The sequence below is a fragment of the Haliotis rubra genome, unplaced genomic scaffold (assembly GCF_003918875.1).
Source record: "Haliotis rubra isolate DU_JTF1 unplaced genomic scaffold, ASM391887v1 Scf541, whole genome shotgun sequence".
Taxonomy (NCBI): Eukaryota; Metazoa; Mollusca; class Gastropoda; order Lepetellida; family Haliotidae; genus Haliotis; species Haliotis rubra.
Window position 1 is genome coordinate 274,276 of NW_025767237.1, and position 25,811 is coordinate 300,086.

At 40.4% G+C, this 25,811-nt stretch overlaps 2 protein-coding genes across 2 annotated transcripts in view; one reads left to right on the plus strand and one right to left on the minus strand.

The window, feature by feature from the left end:
- LOC124253486 (GATOR complex protein MIOS-like) overlaps positions 1-15,813 on the minus strand; it is a 29,897-nt gene extending 14,084 nt beyond the window's left edge. The window contains 24 exon segments of the mRNA XM_046687280.1: positions 1,852-1,925; positions 2,537-2,556; positions 2,558-2,599; positions 2,880-3,049; positions 3,174-3,280; positions 4,560-4,634; positions 6,334-6,396; positions 6,398-6,518; positions 6,954-7,029; positions 7,467-7,610; positions 7,817-7,935; positions 8,565-8,609; positions 9,254-9,327; positions 10,021-10,076; positions 10,459-10,500; positions 11,335-11,429; positions 12,050-12,157; positions 12,334-12,580; positions 12,871-12,935; positions 13,109-13,149; positions 13,752-13,831; positions 14,240-14,307; positions 14,515-14,646; positions 15,726-15,813. Coding sequence (XP_046543236.1) covers positions 1,852-1,925; positions 2,537-2,556; positions 2,558-2,599; positions 2,880-3,049; positions 3,174-3,280; positions 4,560-4,634; positions 6,334-6,396; positions 6,398-6,518; positions 6,954-7,029; positions 7,467-7,610; positions 7,817-7,935; positions 8,565-8,609; positions 9,254-9,327; positions 10,021-10,076; positions 10,459-10,500; positions 11,335-11,429; positions 12,050-12,157; positions 12,334-12,580; positions 12,871-12,935; positions 13,109-13,149; positions 13,752-13,831; positions 14,240-14,307; positions 14,515-14,635 — 2,053 coding nt within the window. The 5' untranslated portion in view covers positions 14,636-14,646; positions 15,726-15,813.
- Positions 15,814-15,865: 52 nt separating this feature from the next.
- Positions 15,866-23,057, plus strand: LOC124253483 (coiled-coil domain-containing protein 89-like). Its single transcript, XM_046687276.1, has 7 exons — positions 15,866-16,034; positions 16,739-17,211; positions 18,241-18,371; positions 18,725-18,861; positions 19,986-20,068; positions 20,193-20,286; positions 22,443-23,057. Exons 1-7 carry the CDS (start codon positions 15,972-15,974, stop codon positions 22,527-22,529), a joined length of 1,068 nt encoding a protein of 355 aa, XP_046543232.1. The 5' UTR covers positions 15,866-15,971; the 3' UTR covers positions 22,530-23,057.
- The last annotated feature ends 2,754 nt before the right edge of the window (positions 23,058-25,811 follow it).

Here is a 25,811-nt window from a genome sequence, read left to right on the forward strand (position 1 = left end):
CTGGCAACTAATTGCATAATGTCCGCCTTTCTTTAAAAACAGTAAATTAGTTAGCCAATAATGGGCAATCAATCAATGTATTGCCGGTTAATCCTTTGAAAGAAGGACGTTGTTTTTACGCAGACACCGACACGACAGAGTGTATTCAGTATAGATTAGTAAATCTACATACATAAACACTACCTTTTGACAATTCCACTGTATAAGATAAAAGTAATTAGTCAATCAGCGTGTTATCGGTTAATCCTTTGATCGATGTCTATAATGTTGAATATTTACTCCAGACACAAGAAATGCCAAATGGGAACCTTTGTCGGGTAATCTAAGGGTGTTACCACTAATTATACCTGTTATAAATTCATTAACTGACCATCAAGTGAATGATGACAAATAACATGTGTAGGTTTATACCACCTAACACGGGTTACAACAAGGGCGTATTAATTGCTGTATTGCATGTGAAAACTTATGGGCCGACACTGTTTTGAGAATACAAACAGATTTTTACATGACATGATTAAATATCGAGGTAAAAAAAACACAGAAATGGGATCAATTTGGATCAGTCATTATACAAATAGGGCCTAACGAAACCAATCGATTTTCACAGAATCGTCTATGAAAACAAGTTGTAACTCGGAAACTAGGCAAAGCAGGAGACAAAATTAAATGACAGTAGATTGTGAGAACATATAGCTTTCATTTTCCACAACAATTGTCACGATTTCAGGTTTATACAAGCCTGTAAACAAGATAATTTACCCCCTAAAATGTAGATGAATTCTGCATCGGCCCTCAAAGCTATTCCTCATATGACGTCACAGAGACGCGCCGCTCTGATTGGTTGAAATTTCGTTCGTGAGAATTGTGCACTGTTGTCAAAAAGGTCGATTTAAGTCAATTAAAGGTCGAAATGAGTAGTTTTAATGACGGGGGTTCATTTATAACGATGCCAGTTAGTGATTTATGTATTTGTACCCCCTAGGGTTTATGTGACCTTTAACACACGGTTATCAGCGCAATCACTAGATTTAGACATGACTTGTGAATACGTTCTTATCCAGTCCTTTGCACGTCTATGAATGGAATAAAGGTAGTTATTAAATTCAAAAGTGGTTAAATGTTTACAGTGAGAGCTGGAAGAACATGAAGTAGTGCAATCAGGACATAATACATGTGGGTCAGCCGCAGACAGTCGGTACCTACAACGAACACAAGTTTTCATCAAATGTAAACACGATGAAAAAACATGTCAACAACAGATAATTCAGATCAAATTCCAAACCATATAGTAGAATACAATCCTAAAAGCCGTATACAGCAATAATTTTGATGTAAAGGTCCAAAAGAGAAAAGGATATGTGCCGTATAGGGACCCAGGTGCTCTCACAACCGTCCTCAAGGGCGAAGAAGGAGAGAGTGACAAGCATGGCTGGTCATGTGATACAAAAGAGCGCATAAGGAGGCAAGGGAGACTACTCGTGGGTGAGTGATGATTTTACGTCCGCTTTTTAGAAGGAAACTTCAAGGGATTTCAAGTGTTCCACTATCATTCGCAAGAAGGAGGAGACAAGCATTTAGCATGAGTCAGGATAAGGAAAATTACAGATTCTAATAGTTTTGTTGGATTAATCCCAGAAAACCCAACAAAAGTACTAGAATCTGTACTTTACGGAGAAAGTGGAATCCCAAATACAACATGTGTTACCGTACAATCATTATTTTTCAAACAAACTAAAGACTGCACATAAATTTTGGAGAAACAAATGGATGTCATCATCCAACGCTGCTTCCAATGCTGATGCTGCAATCAACGCTGATGCTGATGCCAGCCAGAACTTGACAACTTACCAGTGAGCATGATGCCATCCAGGTTCCCAGCAGAGATGAGATCATTGGTCAGTTTGTCGAATGAAGTGGACAAGCTGTGGAGATAAAGTAACAATGAGATGAGAATAGAGTGAGTGAGTGAGTGAGTGAGTGAGTGAGTGAGTGAGTGAGTGAGTGAGTGAGTGAGTGAGTGAGTGAGTGAGTGAGTGAGTGAGTGAGTGAGTGAGTGAGTGAGTGAGTGAGTGAGTGAGTGAGTGAGTGAGTGAGTGAGTGAGTGAGTGAGTGAGTGAGTGAGTGAGTGAGTGAGTGAGGAGTGAGGAGTGAGTGAGTGAGTGAGTGAGTGAGTGAGTGAGTGAGTGAGTGAGTGAGTGAGTGAGTGAGTGAGTGAGTGAGTGAGTGAGTGAGTGAGTGAGTGAGTGAGAGTGAGTGAGTGAGGAGTGAGTGAGTGAGTGAGTGAGTGAGTTGACTGAGGTGTGATGTGCGTGCGTGCGCGTGTGTGAGAGAGAGAGAGATTGGGAGGAAGCGAGTGTCATTGACTGAACTGATAGTTATTGAAATTTATACCACCGGTGTGCGTTGAAACAAATTAACCAGATTCACACCCAGTACTCAATCGTCAGATCTCACATGTTATTGACCTGGATTGACTATGTAAACTCTGCTATAACACTGCTAAGAAGGTGATCACTGTATACTATGCACTCACCCTGGGGTCCGGAAGGTAGATGCAGGCAAAGGCCACCTTGTCTTCAACAGCCATGTCTGAATCCTGAAAATCAATGTGGTTATCTCGACCTGATTAACAATACTTGAAATGGTTATCTCCCCTGATTAACAATACTTGAAATGGTTATCTCCCCTGATTAACATTACTTGAAATGGTTATCTCCCCTGATTAACAATACTTGAAATGGCTACCTCACAAGACACAACATGCTTATCTCCCTTGATGAACAAAACGATGTACAGCATTATCTCATCCCTCCATACACTTAAGCCTGGGTGTCTTGTAAGTGAACACTTCACACACTGGCCCACCAGGCACTGACCAACACATCCTTGTAGTTCTGTCGGTCACCGGTGAGGAAGGCGAACATGGCACGGAGGTACGGGTCCTCTAACTGGTTCCGCAGACTGTTGCACGTCTTCTGCCACAGAGTCGACTTCTGATCTGAGTAGCCCGCCAGCGCCATGGCAACAGCATTCAGGTTCCCGTGATCTGACACAAGAAGAGATACAGATCTTGGTCAGTACAATATCCAAAAAAAATGACTATTCTGTTATAGGTAACAAAGTATAATTCTTGGACTGATGACTGTATGGTGTTACTAGGTAACAGTTACCTGGCGACCGGCTAGCACCTTGACTCAGTATTTCCAGTGATTCCTTCAGACGGAGGTTGAATAGAGCAAGAGCGGCTGCCTTCTCAAAGAATCCTTTCTCCTGCAAACTGTAATACAGAAACAGGAGGAATATAGAATACCTTGAGATACTGATAATTAATAATAGTGTATCAACTACAGATAAAATTACCATGCCACACTCCACAATATTGCAGCTATATGATAGAAGCCTGTAACTGATCCAGTCCACACCCAACAATATTGCAGCTATATGATAGAAGCCTGTCACTGATCCAGTCCACACCCCACAATATTGCAGCTATATGATAGAAGCCTGTAACTGATCCAGTCCACACCCCACAATATTGCAGCTATATGATAGAAGCCTGTAACTGATCCAGTCCACACTCCACAATATTGCAGCTATATGATAGAAGCCTGTCACTGATCCAGTCCACACCCCACAATATTGCAGCTATATGATAGAAGCCTGTAACTGATCCAGTCCCACACAATATTGCAGCTACATGATGAAGCCTGTAACTGATCCAGTCCACACCCACAATATTGCAGCTATATGATAGAAGCCTGTAACTGATCCAGTCCACACCCCACAATATTGCAGCTATATGATAGAAGCCTGTAACTGATCCAGTCCACACCCCACAATATTGCAGCTACATGATAGAAGCCTGTAACTGATCCAGTCCACACTCCACAATATTGCAGCTATATGATAGAAGCCTGTCACTGATCCAGTCCACACCCCACAATATTGCAGCTATATGATAGAAGCCTGTAACTGATCCAGTCCACACCCCACAATATTGCAGCTATATGATAGAAGCCTGTAACTGATCCAGTCCACACCCAACAATATTGCAGCTACATGATAGAAGCCTGTAACTGATCCAGACCAGACCAGACAATCCAGTGATTGATATTATCAGCAACAATCCAAGCTGTTGTCACTCAATTGTTGTGAATAAGATTCCCATGTATAGAGGATATTATATGAGTGCCCATATCATACTATGTTTACAACACAAGTGCTTAAATGTTGGTATTTCCCAAGTGAGAGTGAGGGATATACTGATATTTAGGCATGGGTGTCGTAAACATAGTATGATATGGGCACGAATATGATATTATGTTTATTACCGAAGTCGTCAAATTGAGGAAAATAAACCGAAATCTACTTACAAACATAGGCTGTCTACTCACCGCCGCTGCATGTAAAATGCAACGTCACAGAAGAAACGTGACGTCATAGCATTGTTCACGTCACGTCACCATGACAAAGTGATATTTTGCCATAGAGGCATCGTATGAAAAATATGAACCCTGATATTTTTGCCCTCGTAGGTAAAAAACGGTATATCTTACTTTTCAAGTAGGGACTTGAGAGATCCAAACTTGTCATCTTCTCTTCCCCAGCCACACAGCTGCAGCACCACCGACCTGAACACAAAGGTGTCCATACATGAACTACTCCACATGACATTCAACAACCATTTATCAAATACCCATTAAAAGGTTAGTGACTTTTTTCCATTCTCAGCTCCCTTGGAATCATGCCAAAAAAAGAAAATAATCAATCATGATCCATAATTCATACAAACACAAAACATTATAAATACTACAACATATGAATATATTGCCCACTCCACATGACAGGAATATTCCAAGGGCAATAACATTTGTCCAGGGAGGTGGTGGGGTAGTCTACTGGTTAAAGCATTTGCCAAAGACCCGGGTTCGATTCCCCACATGGGTATAATGTGTGAAACCCATTTCTGGTTTCCCCGCCATGATATTGCTGGAATATTGCTAAAAGCGGCGTAAAACTAAGCTCACTCACTCACTAAATGTCCAGGAAATGATCAGAGTTGTATGTCACTCTCACCTCACTTGGGAGTGAAAAAAACCCAGAACATATCAACCAATATGTTGCGAAAACTTGTGTGTATTTATCATGATTATTGATGACCACATGACGCAAACATTGTTACACCGGAGTCAGCAATATTGCATGTATTATATTAGTATACACACCGGAGTCACCAATATTGCATGTATTATATTAGTATACACACCGGAGTCAGCAATATTGCATGTATTATATTAGTATACACACCGGAGTCAGCAATATTGCATGTATCATATTAGTATACACACCGGAGTCAGCAATATTGCATGTATCATATTAGTATACACACCGGAGTCAGCAATATTGCATGTATTATATTAGTATACACACCGGAGTCAGCAATATTGCATGTATTATATTAGTATACACACCGGAGTCAGCAATATTGCATGTATTATATTAGTATACACACCGGAGTCAGCAATATTGCATGTATCATATTAGTATACACACGGAGTCAGCAATATTGCATGTATCATATTAGTATACACATAACGAGTCAGCAATATTGCATGTATATATTAGTATACACACGAGGTCAGCAATATTGCATGTATCATATTAGTATACACACGAGGTCAGCAATATTGCATGTATATATATTAGTATACACACCGAGTCAGCAATATTGCATGTATCATATTAGTATACAACAAGTGAGTTCACCAATATGCCAATCTCCAGTAACAACCACCAATATGTATTGATAGCATTACAACCACCAATCTCAATAACAACCACCAATATCAGTAACCAATCTCCGTAACAACCACCAATATCAATATCTGTAACAACCACCAATCTCCAGAACAAACAGCTATCCCAACAGAACCTACCAATCTCCAGAACAACCACCAACCTCCATAATAGCTCAATATCAGTAACAACCACCAATCTCCAGAACAACCACCAATATCCCAGTAACAACCACCAATCTCCATAACAACCACCAATCTCCATTACAACCACCAATCTCCGTAACAACCACCAATCCATAACAACCACCAATCTCCAGAACAACCACCAATCTCCAGAACAACCACCAATCTCAGTAACAACCACCAATCTGTAACAACCACCAATCTCCAGAACAACCACCAATCTCCAGAACAACCACCAATCTCAGTAACAACCACACTTGACAAGCTATGAAACACATGTCGCAACCATCCAAATCACAGTTCTTCTGCACACGGAAAACCAAGATGTGTACTCATTTCTCGGCCTCACCTCTCTCGACTGACATACTGGTTGACGATCCTGCCCTGGTTCAGCATGCCATCCACGCCAATCCAGGACTTGTACACGTTCTTGCTGGCCTCGGCTGTCATCAACTTGGAGTATACCCCTGATGCCAATACCAGAATTCTTCAGAATGGAAGTCGGCTCACTCTCGTTCATGTAATCCTTTATTGCTGGTGCAGGTTAAGGTCTAAAGTCTCCCACATTATAATAGGGAATAAATATGCAATATTTCCCTCAAGAGTAGGTTGATAACGTGAAATAACTTTGACATTTGTGTTGCATATATCATTGATTCTCAACTGATGTAAGTCCTGTAAGTCCCTTACAACACCTTTTATTCACTGAAAACTGATGAACCATAAATCCTTAGCTCATGGGTTATGCTCGCATAGTATTTGCTGTTTTCATTACAGTTCCGTTAAGCCAAACGTTCTATACTCTGCCTATAATTATTGAGTACATGTCATGAAGTCAATGTGTTTTAACTTTCCTTAATCAAGACATTAATCAAAGCAAAATGTGAAAGGTTTCGGGATTACTACAAGCTCAAAGGTCTTTCAGGTGAAAATGCCCTGGAACATTTTGTATTGTTTTTGCCAGGATACAGAACAGCCACTTCCACAGTCCGTGCAGGTGAGACTCATAGTCTATAGCAGGCCCCACGCTGTCCAGACTGGACATCTGGAACACCGTAGAACACTCATTATGATAACAGTCAATAATTTATAACAAGTCATTACCAGTCAATAATTGGCCATTGACCATTCATGGTCAAGTGATAATTCATGTCAATCATCAAACATGTCTGACAATCAACCATTGAACAATCTTCTACTCAGTATTTTTTCATCAATCCCACAGTATTTTTTATCAAAATTGAGCTAAAGTTCATTACATTTCCTATAAAATCACTGGCTCCATTACCATCAAGTGACTTTAAGTAGGTGATGCAAGACATTTCCCACACTAGTGGTTCTATCAAATACTTTAAGGCTTTTCCTGAAAACAGCATCCAACATTCACACCTTACAAGCCTGTCCTGTCACCTCTGATACACTTACAAGTTTTAGTATTTGAATACATTTTTCTGAAACATTTTAAGTGGTTTGACAAGTTACCTCGGAGTCCAGTCCATACCCCATCTTGACCCTGTTGTACATCCTGGTGGAGATGTCCACATGCTGTCTGGACAGGTCAGTCTGGATACAGTCAACCGTCTTCTTCCCACACGCCCACGTCAGGTGGAAGGACGGTGACCACTTCTACAAAACCAACATCATACCACTGTTGGCCGATCTCATTCAGTAATCAATAGTGATGAATAGATCAGCCATGGTCTGTTTACTCCACATACGTCAGTTTACAGTTTACAACCAGCTTTGGGCTTTTACCCCTTTTAAGTTCCCACATTGTTGTATATGTGAAATACTAAATACAGTATTGAACCCAAGATGACAGAGTCACTCACCATAGGAATTCTCTCAAAGATGACAGTGTCCCGCACTTCACCAGATGAAGTAACGGACAGGAGGCGGTTCTCGTGAGTTGGGTGCCAGGCAAAGGACGATATCACAGAATCTTTACAGGCTGCGGAAAACACACAACATATCACAGAATCTTTACAGGCTGAGGAAAACACACAACATATCACAGAATCTTTACAGGCTGCAGAAAACACACAACATATCACAGAATCTTTACAGGCTGCGGAAAACACACAACATATCACAGAATCTTTACAGGCTGCAGAAAACACACAACATATCACAGAATCTTTACAGGCTGCAGAAAACACACAACATATCACAGAATCTTTACAGGCTGCGGAAAACACACAACATATCACAGAATCTTTACAGGCTGCAGAAAACACGCACCATCACCTTACTCTTGGCAACACACAAACTTCAAGATGCATCCAGCTTGATGACTCCCTTGAAATAAGGCAGAATGGGATCTGATTTGTTTGTTTGGCACACAAAACAAACTTCATCCATGGACAGTTTAAGCTTCCTTGTAAGTGTCCCACTAAATGAAAAGCGGCTTTGACAACCCAACAGCCAGACTCTCTAATGTGGCCTGAACCATTTCTTTTTGAGCGTATATGCCAAAACCTACTTTTGTATTTTGGGATTTCGACACTTGTGTGCACATAGGTTATTACCTCAGTTACATGCAAACAATATGGAAGAGTATTCCCAAAGGAAGCTACTTACGTTGGATGTTTCTTTCCACAAGAGCAGGCTCCATAACATCAGCGCCTGAATCAAGGAATTATCACATGAAAGTCTGATCTAAAGCAACACAAGCAACTCAACCTGACTTCCTGCCACCCTGATGTGTACAGGGTAATGGGATCTTGGGCCTAGATTTTCGAAGCTCTCTTAGCACTAAGATAGTCGTAAGTTAATGTTAGGGTATGGCACTTACGACTATCTTAGCGTTAAGAGAGCTTCGAAAATCTAGGCCCTGTACTGTAACATAGACTTGAGACTGTCATGTGCAACCGCCCCCAGTATATATATGGGTCAGGCGTTTAATGTCACATTCGAAGTCATTGCATATATTTAGCATGGTGGCCAGATCCACAACATGTAGTAACTGATGGTACGTGTTGTTCCCCTGCCTGGTGCTCGCATTGGGATAAAACAAGGACGGGGTGGCTTGCAGCAAGCATGCTATCCGGAATTCTGTAAACTGTGACATTGTATCTCAGTGAGCTAAACTGTGACACCCACATGGGTCTGGACTAGTACAAGCACCCCACATGCAGATCACTATTTCTGGGCTATAATCTTAAACACAAAGTTAAGATTCATTTCACCTGTCTGATGTCATGCTTGTTGTCCTTACACAGCACAGACACATCCCAGACCTGTAACTCTCATCTCGGTTACTTACCAACCGAACACCGAGTGTCTGATGTCATACAGCTTGACCACGTTGTTGTCCTTACACAGCACAGACAGCATCCCAGACCTGTAACAGTGTCCCACCATTACACACGACAACCCATCTCTCTCCAGATGGCTTGGTATACGCTAAAACAGTCTCCCACAACCCATCTCTCTCCACATGGCTTGGTATACGCTAAAACAGTCTCCCACAACCCATCTCTCTCCAGATGGCTTGGTATACGCTAAAACAGTCTCCCGAATGCATAGTGTGGACTAAATGTATCACCTACAACAATATCTCTCCATCACACACGACCAACCCTTCCACCATTGTATCACCTACAACAATATCTCTCCATCACACACGACCAACCCTCCCACCATTGTATCTCTTACAATAGGTTTGACTGAATACACTCCCCAGAATACAGCAGGGCATCAGGTTACATCAGATAATTCTATGCAGATTGCAGAGTATTAAGGAGCCCTTAAGTCACATATTTCTAACAAATAGTACCACAGTCCATAAGAAACCTTATGCCCGTCTTTACGAGCCATGATTCTAAATTACAGAAAAAGCATTATTTATCACATACTGATGTAGATCTCGTCCTGGTAGCCTCTAACATACTGATGTAGATCTCATCCTGGTAGCCTCTAACATACTGATGTAGATCTCGTCCTGGTAGTCTCTAACATACTGATGTAGATCTCGTCCTGGTAGCCTCTAACATACTGATGTAGATCTCGTCCTGGTAGCCTCTAACATACTCACCTAGTGGGGCACCAGCTGATCTTGATGACCGACTTGTTTTCTGGGAGAGTCAAAACCTTCAGCTGTTAAGGAGCACTATTACAAGGTAACATCGATACAGTATATCCAAATATTTTACTTTTAGTTATTCCTGGAACATAACTATTGCAGTTGTATCTTCTGTGTTTGTCTGTGTCTGTCTGTCTGTGTGTGTATGTCTGTCTGTCTATGTCTGTCTGTCTGTCTGTCTGTCTGTGTCTGTCTGTGTCTGTGGGGGTGCATCACTGTGACTGTACCTCTATGCATCTCTATGTGTGTCTGTGTGTGATGTGTGTGTGTGTGTGATATATATGTTACGCGCGCGCGCGTCGCGTGTGTGTGTGTGAGTGTGTGTGTGTTTGTGAGTGTGTGTCAGAGTCTCAGACAGAGTGCAAGAAATTAATCCATGAAAAAGGATACAGGTTTTTCAAAGCTTCTGAGATCCCATACAGAAACTTGATTCTGGAAGCAAGAAGGCAAAAGTAATTTTATACTATGTATATTAGACTGAAATTATGTCAAATTATTACCCTTTATAGTTTCCATGTTAGTTGAAAATAGTATGCATCATGTGCACCACAAGCTCATATCACACAATTTAAACACAATATTTCAAATATATTTCCTTTATAAAGCAAGTAAAATGTTTCACTGAAAAAGTAAGCATACTGAATACATGAAGTCACCTTTTTCTTAAAAAGAAACAAGAAACCAGCTCAAGACCCGGACAACTGGTCAGTCTGAGTGCTGACCCTCTTGCCATGACTCTGGTCTCGAGGGAGGTAGCATCACCATAGGGTGACAACAGGTCAGTCTGAGTGCTGACCCTCTTGCCATGACGCTGGTCTCGAGGGAGGTAGCATCACCATAGGGTGACAACAGGTCAGTCTGAGTGCTGACCCTCTTGCCATGACTCTGGTCTCGAGGGAGGTAGCATCACCATAGGGTGACAACAGGTCAGTCTGAGTGCTGACCCTCTTGCCATGACAGGCTGGTCTCGAGGGAGGTAGCATCACCATAGGGTGACAACAGGTCAGTCTGAATGCTGACCCTCTTGCCATGACTCTGGTCTTCGAGGGAGGTAGCATCACCATAGGGTGACAACAGGTCAGTCTGAATGCTGACCCTCTTGCCATGACTCTGGTCTCGAGGGAGGTAGCATCACCATAGGGTGACAACAGGTCAGTCTGAGTGCTGACCCTCTTGCCATGACTCTGGTCTTGAGGGAGGTAGCATCACCATAGGGTGAACAACATAAACTGACCTTGTAAATAAATAAACCTAGTGTTGACTTACTTCTCCAAATGATGCCAACTGTTTATCGGACAGCGGGTCGACACAAAGACCTAGGACGCCCTTGTGTTGATTCTGAAGGTGAGGTCTCGTTAAATCTGAAAGTCAACAAATGGACGCTTAGTCAGCATTCATTAAGTTATTACCTGTTGGTCCATTGTAAGATAGTGTTAATCACAACTGGAATGGCGTACATGGAGAACAGTTTTAGCCAAGAACTGTTGAACCAACTAGCAGAAACACATGGTTATGAGCATCATCATCAGCCAAGGTTAGTGATTATGTGGACTGTTCTGAGCCGAACTTACAAGACAACAGAACTTGACTAGGCTCAGGTTTCAGGCCACATACTGGGATAATGGTTATTATATCATATGGTTTAGAGTGAGTGAGTGAGTTTGGTTTTACACCGCTTTTGTCAATATTCCAGCAATATCACAGCGGGGGACCCCGGAAATGGGCTTCACACGTTGAACCCATGTGGGGAATCGAACCTGGGTTTTTGGCGTGACGAGGGAACACTTTAACCACTAGGCTACCCCTCCACCCTATGGTTTAGAAGAACACATTGTAAACAAACTTATTGTTACACTATTTTCTGTAAGTGGAAATTAACTGTAAATGGAAACAGAAGGTATAAAAACACCTGAATCAAGGTGATCCTGCTATGAACTGCCATAAATCTGACATACAAGCACAACATGGAGGAGATACCCACCTCTGAGGTCGTAGACCCGCATGTGTCTGTTGTTGACGCCAGTCACGAAGGTCTTTGATTCACTGACAAACCAGCAGAAGGATGTGCTCGTATCACCACTCCCAGACCCTGTACAGAACAAAACAGGAGTATGTTCAAGCTCTTAAATATACAAGTGAGAAGATATGATACATGGCTACCTCAAATAGAGGTTTTGATACGACCCCCCACTTGATACGACCCCCACTTGCTGCTATTTGGTGCTGACATGATACACCAGTACAGCCACAAAAACAGACACCTACCTACTTCAAACAGAGGTTTTGATACGACCCCCACTTGCTGTTTGTGCTGACATGATACACCAGTATAGCCACAAAAACAGATACCTACCTACTTCAAACAGAGGTTTTGATACGACCCCCCACTCGCTGTTGGTGCTGATACGAGACCTCTCGTGGAAGTTGACATGTCTGTTCCAGCTGATGCAAACACATCCCAGATGACAATACAGGGGTCATTGCGGTAGCGCTCACTGAATCCTTCAGCCAGCTGGAAGTATATTGATTCTATAAACCTGACTATACTCAGGATCTACTATCAGTATGGCATAAGAGAATCATTTCGTTGACATATAGAAGCAAATAAACAAATTCATACATAATATTATTTGTATTTTCTCTTTGTTGATAAAAATTGGAAAACATATATCGGGTATCTATGTTTATGACAGCTCTTTAACATTATATATCATGTTGAAAATAAATAATACTTTTCAACATATATTTCATCTCTATTTGTCTGTATACAACAAATACGACTTAGTAACCAAGGCAACCTACAAGATGTGTTTCCTCGGGATTCCATGCTAAGTAGCTGCACTGTCGACTGTGCTTGGCATTGTGTACTGCAAAAAGAACAACAGACACGTATAAAATACTCATCAGTGAGAGTGCACATATCATAAGGCAACATACTATTGAGCTTTCATTGATATTCAGTTCACTCAACAAACATTGTGTAAGTAAATTGTTCACCAACACCTGTCTGGCTTATTAACAGAACATACATTGTACTTACAAAACTCTTTTCCAATAAGTTCATCTTCATTGTTTCCAAAGCTGAAAATACAGAGGGGTTCAAGATGTCAGGTTTTGGTTTGTTTCTTTGTTTGTTTGTTTTATGCTGCACTCAGCAACATTCAAGCTACATGAAGGTGAAAATCTTTGAATGGCATTTACAAGGGGAATGCATAAGAAAAGCAAGATTTACTTCTTTATTGTGAATAATATGACATTTCGGTGTTAATGCTTGTTCCTTCATCAGGTGAGATGAAGGGATAAGCATAAACTCCGAAACATCGTGTTATTCACAATTAAGAAGTTGACATCACTTTTCTTATACACCAAGGTGGTCTGGACCAGACAATCCAATGACATCATGAGCGTTGATTTATGCAATTTGGATTCAATGACATGTGTCAACCAAGTCAGAGTGCTTGGACACCCAATCCCATTAGTTGCCTCTTATGACAAGCATGGGTTGCTGAAAACCAATTCTAACCCTCATCACCACAGGCTCAGCTTGTACTCGATTACAAAATAAAATCACTGAATATAAAGGGACAGACAATAAGTTTACTTTCATGTTCTCATTTCTGGATTTTTTCCTCATTTATAATGCAATACAAAATATATACAAATGTTGTGAGGAAAGTCCCTACCTTGTCAGTACGACTTTGCCGTTAGTGTGGCCCACAGCCAGAAGGTTCCGTGGCTCTGGGCGAGGGTACCAGGCTACACACTGGTCAAAATAAAATGAATATTTTGTGGCAACAAATCAAGAGAAGTCTGTTAACTTCTGATTATAACATGCATGTAAAACTCCAACTAAAGGGATTGTCAAAATCTGGGATATAACCCAGTATTGGTGAGTTATGGACCAGCTGGGTTCAGTCCTGTTGTGATTTGGGTTTTACACCACTTTTAGCAATATTCCAGCAATGTCACAGCAAGAGACACCAGAATGGGCTTCACACATTGTACCCAAATGGGGAATAGAACCTGGGTCTACTACTCAGCTACCCTACCGCCCTACTCTTATAGACGTACATATACATGTCTCTTACACTTTAGAAGTGTACACGCATATCCTACACTATAGAAGTTTAAAGACACATATCTAACATTGTAGAAATGTACAATATCTCACCTTGATGAGGTTGATTTCTGAGTTGGTGGCCACGTGGACAGCACAGAAGTCGTCAGAGATTGCTGTACCTGTGAAAACAAACATTGTTTGACCCACAACACATAAACACAAAACAACACTTGTCATTTATCAGTCACTGTAACTGATCATCAACCACACCTTCACAAGAATGGAATAAAAATAAGTTTGGGAAATCTGTGTTTGTGTTTTGAGATACAGAGATGCAATTTCATCAGATGTACCCCAGACAGTATGCTGACATAAATGTTCCCCACCTCTGTAGGTCTGTCCTAGGCGTCGCTTCTCCACCTGGTACAGATCAAGGGAAGTTCCATACTTTATGAACTGGTCTGCGGCACTTGGAGACCACAGGACATCAAATTTGGTGCTGCTCATGTCTGCTTTGACTGAAACAGAAGAAATATCGGAACATGAGAAAATGAGAAACTTACCAAACTGCCATGTCAGTTTAGTTTATCTGGTTGATATTCAGAAGTAATGATTAACCTACTGGAACTCCGGACAATTACAAAAATAGTTCCATTGCTCCATATGTATGTATTCTAAAAACTCAGAAATAAATAAAGTCTATTCATTCTAGTAAGTAAGTCAATGATAATAACTTCACCTAAATATATAAGCTTATATGACAAATAAAACAAGCACCTGCTGGCAGCAATATAGAATCACTGACATCATCATTGACAAAAAATGCAACATGCCCCGCCCAGTTGTTATTGGATAATCAAGAAACAGTAGTCTACCAGTAGATGCATTCTTGTTTTAGGTTAATGGAAATAGAAGTGCACAACACATTCATTTACTATGTCTCTCCTCTTCATGCTCATGTGTCAACTCTGAAAGTAGAGAGCTCTGATGGGCTTAAAACAATGGACACAAGTGCCTAGTGTCATAGGCCAATTTCTACTGTAATAATCATATTACCTATTTGTTTTCCCAGGCGCATGCAACTGAAGTTCCCGTTCTAGGTGTGCATTGGGTAAGAATCTGAAGGTACAGATTGTCTAGAATCTGAATTCTCCCATTTGGGTACTGCTCGATGTGTGTGTAAACATGGGCGAGTGGTTGAGTACCTGTCACGGCCATACTTTTATGACATATACATGTTGTGATTATACAGAGCATGGTGTAGTATATGGGTTCACTAATGGATGCTATGTTATTCTTCCATCAACACGTACCTAGTTTAAGACTAAGGGTTGCAAAAACTAGATCTACATGATACAAGTTATTGGACATATTCGCCAATCGAAATTTAGCAAATAGTTAGTGGACATAAAACCAAAAATATCATAAGGCCATGAAATATTATTAGGCCACAAAAAAGTTTCCGTTGTTTTCTTTTGACACCATTCAACAATATAAACATATTCAGCAGACAGACTAACACTGAACTTTTTCGGAAACATGAGTCAGCAGCAATTGTTTTACGAATAACTACACAATCATTTGGAAAGAAACGCACCTGCCAATTACTTTCCGGCTGAGAGCATTGATATAAACGTCACAAACATCGTGTTTAGGTATATCAGCAACTACAAGCTTCTCCTACAAAGGGGAGATGACTCTTGTGTCTCATGTATTTTGCTTCCGCTTCCGGCTAAATTGTTTTGGTTCGCAACAGAGCGTTTGAGAATGTTTCAACATCACTAATACTTATCTTTGAAACACATCACTTCCAGTCAGGGTAGGAAGCAAGACCCGGTTAACGATGTCGTCCGTCAATCAACAAACACCCCGAAATGTGCATCAAGTCGTCAGGGATAGCAAAATGGTCGATATATTATTGGCTTGTTCATTTTCGTCGGATCACTATGAGCAGAGACACATATGGTCTCTGCTATGAGCAGTATATAAGTGTAAAAACTAAATGTGATTTCAGAGTTATCATATTTATTTTTATTTTTGTCATATTGCATTTTTTTACAAAGTTGGCAAAATGTATGAAGGACATTTGGATAAACCAAATATAATGTAGTCAACCTGGTTCACCTTTGGATATCCCAAAATTTCCTCTTGAAATCCAGTGTTTATATTATAATAGCATGCAACCATCATAAGATTATGTGTCTGTCAGAAAAAGTACCTGTAAAGGAAATATGCCATTATATTTATTAATATTATCAGAACTTGAAACACTATGGTTGAGATATTGTTGATTATGTGTTCTTGTGGAAACACTGTGTAATTTAGAAAGTGTTCAAATGTAGCAAATGTTATGGTTGGTATTAAGTGGTCCAGATCACATACTTTGATGTATGTAACAAAAGTAAATTGACACAGTTCCCATGGCAGAGAGCTATAGATACACCATGTCAAAGTATGTGATCTAGACTACCATATGTTGGACATTGATTTATTTTTGTATAGTTTAGTGGGGTCCACTACTGACAAGGATTTTTCAGACATTTAATAGTAAACCAAGAAGTGAAAAGATGAGGCTTATTCAAAGTAATGTTGAGAGTTTTGTAATTTCAGGACATGACTGATATGGAGCAGACTTTATCTAAGCTCCGTGCACTGTCAGAAGATGATAAGACAGAAGCTGGGATGCTGAGATCTCGCATTGATGAACAGTCACAACTTATTATGATTCTCAAACAGCGGGCTGATGAAGCTGTAATTCGAACTCAAACTCTTGATGCTATAAATAAAGAATTGATGGAATTTCGAGACAATGCCAATGAGCAGTTGCAGCATGAGATACGGAAGTTCAATATATTAGATTCCAGGTTTAATGACTTGGCTTCAAATCATGAAGAAATGATCAAGTACAAAGATGAGTACAAGAGAGTCAATCAAGAACTGAGAGCTGAAAACGCCAAATTGAGAGAAGACAATGCTAAACTGTTTTCTCAAGCGATAGTGGAGCGAGATCAAAAGATACATGAGCTGGATAAGAAGTGTTCCGAGCTGAAGTCACAATACAACATCATAGAACAGAGATGCAGGTAAGTCCACATTGTGCATGGCGCTGACATGTATCCTTGATACTACTACAGGGTGGAAAGCACAGTGAGTACACATAGTTTACAAAGGTCAATCGTCTAAAGTTGCCTCTTCAAAGAGATGATATTGTGTTTCCATGATCACTAAACATCTGACAACTTTGTTTTGTGCCATTCCTGTTTGCAGCATAACCACAGCACGGAGAGGTTGATTTTCAGTGAGATCTGGCATTATGTATGCATTATTTACAGTTACACAAAAGTGTTTTAATGATCACCTGAAAGCTAGACAGCCATTGTGTGCTGGTCACATTCCAAAACCATGTACAAAACAATGTCCATAAGTCACATTTTACAGCAGCAAATCACATTTCTAGTTTTGTTTTTCAGTTTCTATTTGACAAAATGTATGGTTAAAGTGTAGTCCAGAATATGACTATGTACATCAGCTGCAAGTGAAGGCACTAGGTAATTAACTAAAGGCAATCCACACAACAAGACTCATTAAAACAGATAGCACATAGAATCTGTACACATCATGATAGGAAGGCATCCTGGACAGGCTGGACCAGTCCACACATGATGGACTTCGATGCACTATAGAAACTATACTCTAGGGAAAGGAGGATAATTACTCCCTGGTCAATACTTGCAGGGCAAAGTTCACACACACCAATCATGCTTAGTCTTTTGTTACTTAGTTGAAGTTACCTTCTTGACCTAACTAAGTATTGTCAAAGGAGATGTTGCCAGATCAAACACAACTTTTAGATTACGTGATGTAGAGGGTTTGGTTAAGGAAAACAGATACTTCTCAACAAGGTAGCCAACTGGTCTCGGGATGGCTTACAACATGCAACTGTGGCACCACTTGTCATCCCCGAAAACAAACTAACATCAGATTTTATCACCTCTATCATGTTGATGATGTTTCTTAAAGAACTTTTTGGTGGAGTCCGGCATACAGATAAAAGTGTACTATTTATATTTATAATTATGTATATTTTTCTGATTGTCTTATTAACATTTCAGGCAAATGCAGTTGGAATTTAAGCAGAAAGAAGAAACCTACAAGTCCGAGAATCTGAATCTACAAGATACACACCGCAGTGAGATGTCTGCCCTACAACACAAACTGCAGGATATGGAGGAGAGGTTGAAAGGTAGGAACGGAGCCTATTGTTGTTGATGCTGTTGTAGCAGCAGCAGCAGTAACGTATCACATCTCCATTCTGGTTTCAAGGAAGTATTTATTTTGATTCATCTTTTAGCATGAGAAAGCTTGTCAGTTATTCCAATGGCATTTGTCATTATTACAAGATTCATCATTTTTACCTCTTAATCATTAGTGTCATCTCCCTTTCCAGAAATGCTTCTGGTTCTCTCATGAGATCTCTTTTCTTTTCCTGTACTGATTCCTGCTGTAGCCTCCTGTTTGTGGTGCCAACAAACATCAGCTTCAGTGTATCCGCTACACCTGTACAGTCACCAATCTCAACATGGTGTCTTGTTTCAGGAGCTACACACAAGCTCCAAATGCAGATTGACAATAAGCAGTCGGCCAGCTTTGAGGCCAGCAGTAAGATCGCTCAGCTGACCCGAGAGAAGGATGAACTCCTCGACCTTGCCATGCAGAGAGGGAAGCTCGTCACGGTAAATACCATCATTAGAATCTAAATGGTCAATAGAGCAAGTTGGAGACACCAGCTGACAAAGATAGGTCAGACCGAGATGTTTACAGACATATCAAATTTACCTTCATGCATATACTACTTGAGGCCTAAAAAATGTTTTGGTAGAATTTCATACTTGCTTGCTGCAAAAGATTTAACTACAGACAAGTATACTCACTTCAAGTTTACCTTCCAACTGTACTTAGTGAAAAATGCAATCATACAACATTGCCAACTGTTGTAAGAGCTTCAACTTCTGTAAATGAACTGTTAACATTTGACAATGAACTTGGTGGGAAGTATAGCTTAGTTACATTATTTATTGTGAGCCTTTGTATGATCCTACACACGTGCAGAGAACCTGGCAGTTGCTCCAGCAATGGCCAGATAAAAGTGAATCACTTTGTTGATGCAAGCCCTCATTTTGTACATTAATTCCATGGTCAGTTGGTCCCATCCTCGATAGTCTGCAGGGTATACGTTACGATAACTCTGCACTATGCCCTGGATGCATCCATGGCTTGGGGCGATGATTTTATTACCTCCCTTGGCTGGCTTTTTATCCAATCAGGTGCCTACGCTGGGAAGTTGAGCGTACCATTCACAACTCACTTTCGCTTAAACTTGGCAACACAATTGATGCAAAGGTACTCTGAAAGAAGTAGACGGAGTTCTGTCATATATTTTTTTTAAGTTTCAGGTCTGTCAATTTGTCTTTATTATTTCCCAAAAAATCTGAGTGGTACTGCGAACAAACCTTCGCGAACTGCGCCTGCTATCCTTGTTGACACTGGCAAGCTCGGATGTAATGGCGGCTTAGCTGATTGGCTACTGTGAGAATGCGGAGCCAGCCAAGGGAGGTAATAAAATCATCGCCCAAGCCGTGGATGCATCCAGGGTATAGTGGAGAGTTATCCTAATGTATACCCTGGAGATTATCGAGGATGAGTTGGTCCCTGATTTTGCAGGAATAAAGGGTATCAAACCAACTGACAGTGACCTGTACTTATTCCAGTCGTGACCCGACAAACCAGGGTTACTATCCCCAAGAGACACAAGTTACAGGATGATTCTAACCTAAAATCTGGGGGGTTTCTGTTGTAGAAGGAGCAGACGGACAACAAGATTCTGCAGAGGAAAGTGGAAGAGATGGAGAAAGCTGTCCGAAAGATGGAGGAGAAATTTCAGTAGGTTCACTAGTCAAACACACAAAACTCATTCACAGTCTTCAGTGGTGTTGAAATAAATAATCACTATGAACAACTTGTAAGTGTCAAAATTTTATTAATTATCACTGTTGTCCATTTTCAGATCTGAAGCATCATCGGTCAATGCCAACCTCCAAGTGCGGAGGTTACGAGATGACTTGTCAGAGGCCAACATACGACAAAAGGAAGTGCTCAAGGTGACATTGTGTACAGATAACCCCTTGTCTCACACCTTCATGGCCCTGTCTACTATGAATTCTTTCTATGGTGCTTAATACCTGGGACGTACTTGCTACCCTTTGTCTCACACCTTCATGGCCCTGTCTACTATAAAACCTTTCTATGGTTCTGAATACCTGGGACGTACTTACTGTCAAAGCTTAGCTTCACAATAGACCTCACCACCTCCATCTTGCTTAACAATAATGAATCAAAGTTTTCTTCTTCCTTATAGTTTATCATTTATCTATATTCGATGTTGAGGCTTCTTACGACAGTGCTTGTCAAAAGCTGTGGGAAGTTACAAGACTGTCAGGAGTAACTAGGCAAAGAGTGAATGACTGTTGATATGTGTGCACTCAATCTTTTGAGAACAGTAGAATTGTTAGGATGGCAGTTTTCAGCATCAGATCATTCTCAGACTCAAAACCTACATTTGTTGATGTCCTGTTGTGTATGAAGTTAAAGATACCCTGTCTCACACCTGCATGCAAATCTTTACATTGATACCGTTAGCATGTTTAGATGGTGAAATACTTGTGTTTCTCTTCATGTATGATATTCTCTGTTCTTCCTGCGGAACCAGATGGAGGTATGACTGGTAGAACTTGGTGTAACAACTCACGACATAGCTCTTGTCACCATTCACACAAGGGTGCAGGGTAGCACAGTGGATAATGCACTTGTTTGTTGGTACCACAGATACTGGTTGGACTAGACATAAATGTTTAATGTCAACCCCATTCTTGATATAGAATTGTGCCAATAGTGATGATTTAAGAAGCATAAAACTATATTCTCTCTCACCATACACTATGCATGGAATAGTGCCCCCTATGAATGTTCATTGTTCACTTTCACACTCTATATGTTTGAGATTTATTTCTATCTAATGTGAAATTATGGAGAGATTTATAGTTTCTAAAAGCACTAGATCATTCCAAGATTTGCTTTACTGTATTGATGTATGGTAGTCTTATGAGATGAGGTGAAATTGGGTTTAACGTCGTGCTTGAGAATTTCGCTCATATGACGACGTGCATGCGTGTGTATGTGTATGTGCGGCTGCATGTACTAGCCTGGACTGAAGCTGGTTTTATAGTGCCCACTGAGATACCATGCCGCAGTGAAGCATGAATACCCCACTCAGACACATTATACTGACTCCGAGCCGACCAGTCCTTGTTGTACCCATTAATGCCGAGCGCCAGACAGGGACCAACAAGTACCATATTTTAACCTCTTTTGGTATGACGCGGTCGGGGATCGAACCCGCGACCTTCTGCTCTCAGGGCGGACGCTCTAACCACTACACCACGGAGGCAGTCGGTAGTCTTATGTGCTGACTGGAGGGGTATAGGTGATGTATTGCCAGTGGGGTAGCCTAGTGGTTAAAGCGTTCGTTCATTATGCCAAAGACCCAGGTTCGATTCCCCTAGTGGGTACAATGTGTAAAGCCCATTTCTGGTGTCCCCAGGCGTGATATTGCTGGAATATTGCTAAAAGTAGCAAAAATCCAAACTCACTCACTCTTGCTGAGCAGTTGTTTCTTGGAACAAAACCCGAGATACGCTACAGTTTTTATCCTTAATCCATCAGCACCCTATCCTTTCACTTCTGTTTCACCAAGCTAAACGTTGACCTGCGTCACTGTCACTTAGGCTCTCTCTCTCACATAAGCAGCCTTATGAACGGGATCAAGGTGCATGTCTTCAATTTTCTAGTAGAATTTTGTGATCTGTTGTGATTCTTAATTTCCATGTGACAGAATAGGTCCTGAACATTTCATTCTTGGTTCAAGAGTAAATTCATATTGGAATATACATATCAAATGTGATAATTAGCTAAGCTTGTGCCCACTTTGCATGGAACTTTTGTCTATTTATGACCAACAGATTTATCAGTTTCAGAATTCATTACATGCTGGCTGCCAGTGCTGTGATATTACTGGCTTCTGCCGTGACACTCTCCAGCCACTATGGTTGAAAGTAGAAACTATTTGATTATCAGTAGCAAAACTAATTTTGAAAAACATTGTAATGTTTTAGCTGTTGGACATAAACAAAACAATAAATAATAGCCTACTTAACTATTAATTGAATTGAATGTTAAATTTGTTCCTCTTTCTGTGCAGGAATTTGATGCTTTCAAGAAACACTCCAACAATCTGCTGCAGAAAGAACGAGAGCTCAATGAAAGATTGAGACATCTGGTTGGCTGAAGTTACGCTGTCAGTGATTGGCCACTTCAGAAAAAGACTGATTATATCTCATTGGGTGAATCTTCTGAGGTCAACAGTATGAGTCTAGAACAAGAGCACTAAGGATGTCAATGCTACTCTCAGTATTTATTCAGAGAAATTCTACCCTCAGCATCATCAGTTCCTGGGTATTTGTGGTTCATCATGTTAATATGCTGTTAATAATTACCCTGATTACATAGAGACAAGATCTGTGTAACAGAGGATGGTAGCCAAAATATCTTGACAAGGCATACTTATTGCAACAGCTCCTTTAAGTCTGCTAAATAGGAGAGTTTTGATTATCTTAGCATTACCTGTATGTGAAATGTAGTTAGTTACTCCACATACAGTATTGATCATACATGTTGTATAAATATGACCCTCATAGGTCTGTCATTGGTACAACCAGAAATTATTGAGAATTTAAAGATTGTAAATTTTTATAATTTTTCATTCATTACTCACATATTGAATGTGAATATTAGCAGAACATAACTCCAGATTCAAGACAGGTGAACAGTTAGTATTTTGTCATGTCACCAAGCAATCAGCCTTCAATGGGCATACTACTGATCAAAGAAGTTAGAAATCGTGGTCCAGCTGCAATTCGGACCACCTCTTCTTTCATTTCATGGGCGGGGTATAGTGGTTATACTGTTGGCTTGTCAAAGAAGTTAGAAACATGGGTACATTTTGTGAAGTCCATGGTGTCCGTGATGTTGCTGGAATATTCGGACCACCTCTTCTTTCATTTCAGCAATATTTGTCAGATTTTTCTTATTGACATTTTCCTTCATAAGTCCCCAAACATTTTCTGGATTTAGGTCAGGGCTATAGCTTGGCCAATCTAAAAATGTCATATTTTGGGTCGAAACCAGGCCTGTGAATGCTTTGAGCGATGTTTTGGGTCGTTGTCCTGCTGGAAAATCCAAAAATTTCCATAGAACACGTGAGCAGATGGAAGTAAATGTCCCTCAAGAATATCTGTGTACCTCTCACTGTTCTTATTCACTTCAAATACAGAGGGGCGTTGCCCCTAACACAGATATGCCAACCCCACACGTTAAATTTCAGACTGTACTTTGAAGCTGATACAAAGGTTTTTCAGTTTGTTTGGTCCAGAATTTCAATGCATTAGGAAACAGCCACACAGAACTTTCATCTGAGAAAATCACATTGTCCCAGTTAAAATTTCTATGCTGTAAGCACCAGTTCAACCTTCGCTCCTTTTGTTCAGGTTTCATGATCGGTGATGGAATTCCTCGACTTTTCTGCCAACCCATTGCATGCAGCTCAGTTCTAATTGTCTCCTTACAGACAGCCCAGTTCCTCTATCAATCATATCCAGCCTTAAGTTTTCTAAACTCCTTTTGTTTGTTTTAGAAACAAGAATACCAAACCGCCTCCTGTCACCGACAGTCAATTTTCTGGGCCTACCTGCGCCTCCCTGGTGCTCAATGCCATATCCATTTGCAATATTTTTCAAAACACGATAAACAGTGGACAAAGGGATGCCTGTTCTACTTGAAATCACTTTAGCTGATCTGATGTCCTTGTTATAATACTCAATAATCAACTCCCTCTTCTCTAAATCATCCATACTGAGGATCACTGAAAATGTCGTCTGCTAGCAAGTAAACAAAGGGGGATAACTCTTCACAAACTAATGAAAAAGGATTAACAGAGTTGTCTCTCTTGAATGAAACCAAGCACTTGATAGCTGGTCAAGGTTGTTTTACTAGAAATCCAATTAAACATATTCCTAAAATTCTCAATAATTTCTGGTCATACTGTAACATTCCCTGAAAGACTGCAGAAACTGATATATCAGAACAGTTATTACAGTTTTACATTGGTTCCATCCATTATTTAGAAGTCAAAGTTAGAGATTATCATTGTTGTTTATTACTTTTTTCATCAGATAATATGAAGCCTTGTTGCTTCCACCCCAATAAGAAACCCACTGAAGTCATACAGGGACCAGGTTGTTTTCAACTCATTCCAGCCATAAACCAGTGCCTGCTCTCTTGGCAGGTGGCATTGCTGTGATAATTGTTTTATCAGAGACCATATGGCCTTTTGTTTATTTATGTGCTTGTATTTTACCAATCTTAGTTTACCAAATGAATCCGTCCATGGTTTAGTCTTCCCAACTGATGCCAAACAGTTGTCAGTCATTGTCAAATACAAACAGGCATGATATGTATTCAGACCAATGATCAGCATTTCCAAATACGTATTGAATGTTTTGCTCATGGAACATCAGTATGCAAACTTTCTTCAGCATTGGATAAAACCAAGGTTGTCTCTGTTGTCTTCTTGCCAAAGCATGTTTCTACCATTAAGAAATGTTTGTATGTCATTGACTTGAACAGTTAATGTGTGTAAGTGGAGAGAATCATGTCTATATTACAACTCTATCAAGGTTATGCTGGTATAGCTAACTTAAAGTAGTTTATTTTCAAATTCTACATATTTGTCCCCATTACAGTGAATTAAAGCAATATTACCCATTTTGTCCTGATTGTTCCGGTTTACAAACTGATGTTAATATTGCTTGCATGTTTACAACAGTGAAAGGATACAAACGCTGACATATACAGATTTTTGTGCTTGTCACTATTTGTGTGATCCAGTTAAGTTCAATAAGGTTGGCTACCAAGTCCCTCAATCTTGGAAGCCCATGGTCATTACAGATACAATGACCTCTTGACTTTCCCGCTGAGAAAGTTGACCCTCCAGGATCATCGGATGTACAATGGTGCATTTGTGAATGTTGTATCCTGCTATCACAATGGTATCACCGCTTAACAGTGGCCTGTGATTATGTCTGAGGAAGCAGCAAGATTCCACAGGATCAAAGTGAAACTCGATCGATCAGCCAAAACCACCCAATGTATAGTTGTCAACTTTCACAATGAATAGGTTACGGGAGACCGATTCCTTCCCTCAATCTCAGATTGTACACTGCTGAAAATATTCACTCCCTCAATGTACATGGCATGGACAAATCCCACAATTGCCATACTACTAGCCAATGCTAGTCTGGTAAAATATCCAAGTTTTATCAGCTCATTTTACATATCCCACTATAATACCGAGACCCCATTTCATGTTCGTAGGTTCAAAATGGTTTTGCATATATTCCCGTCTTCAGGCAACCTTTCTGGGCATCACCACATACAGGAACTAACCTTTTGGGGACAGAGTCAATTGTGATGACTTGGATCATCTTATGTTCAGATTTTTTACAACTTTGTG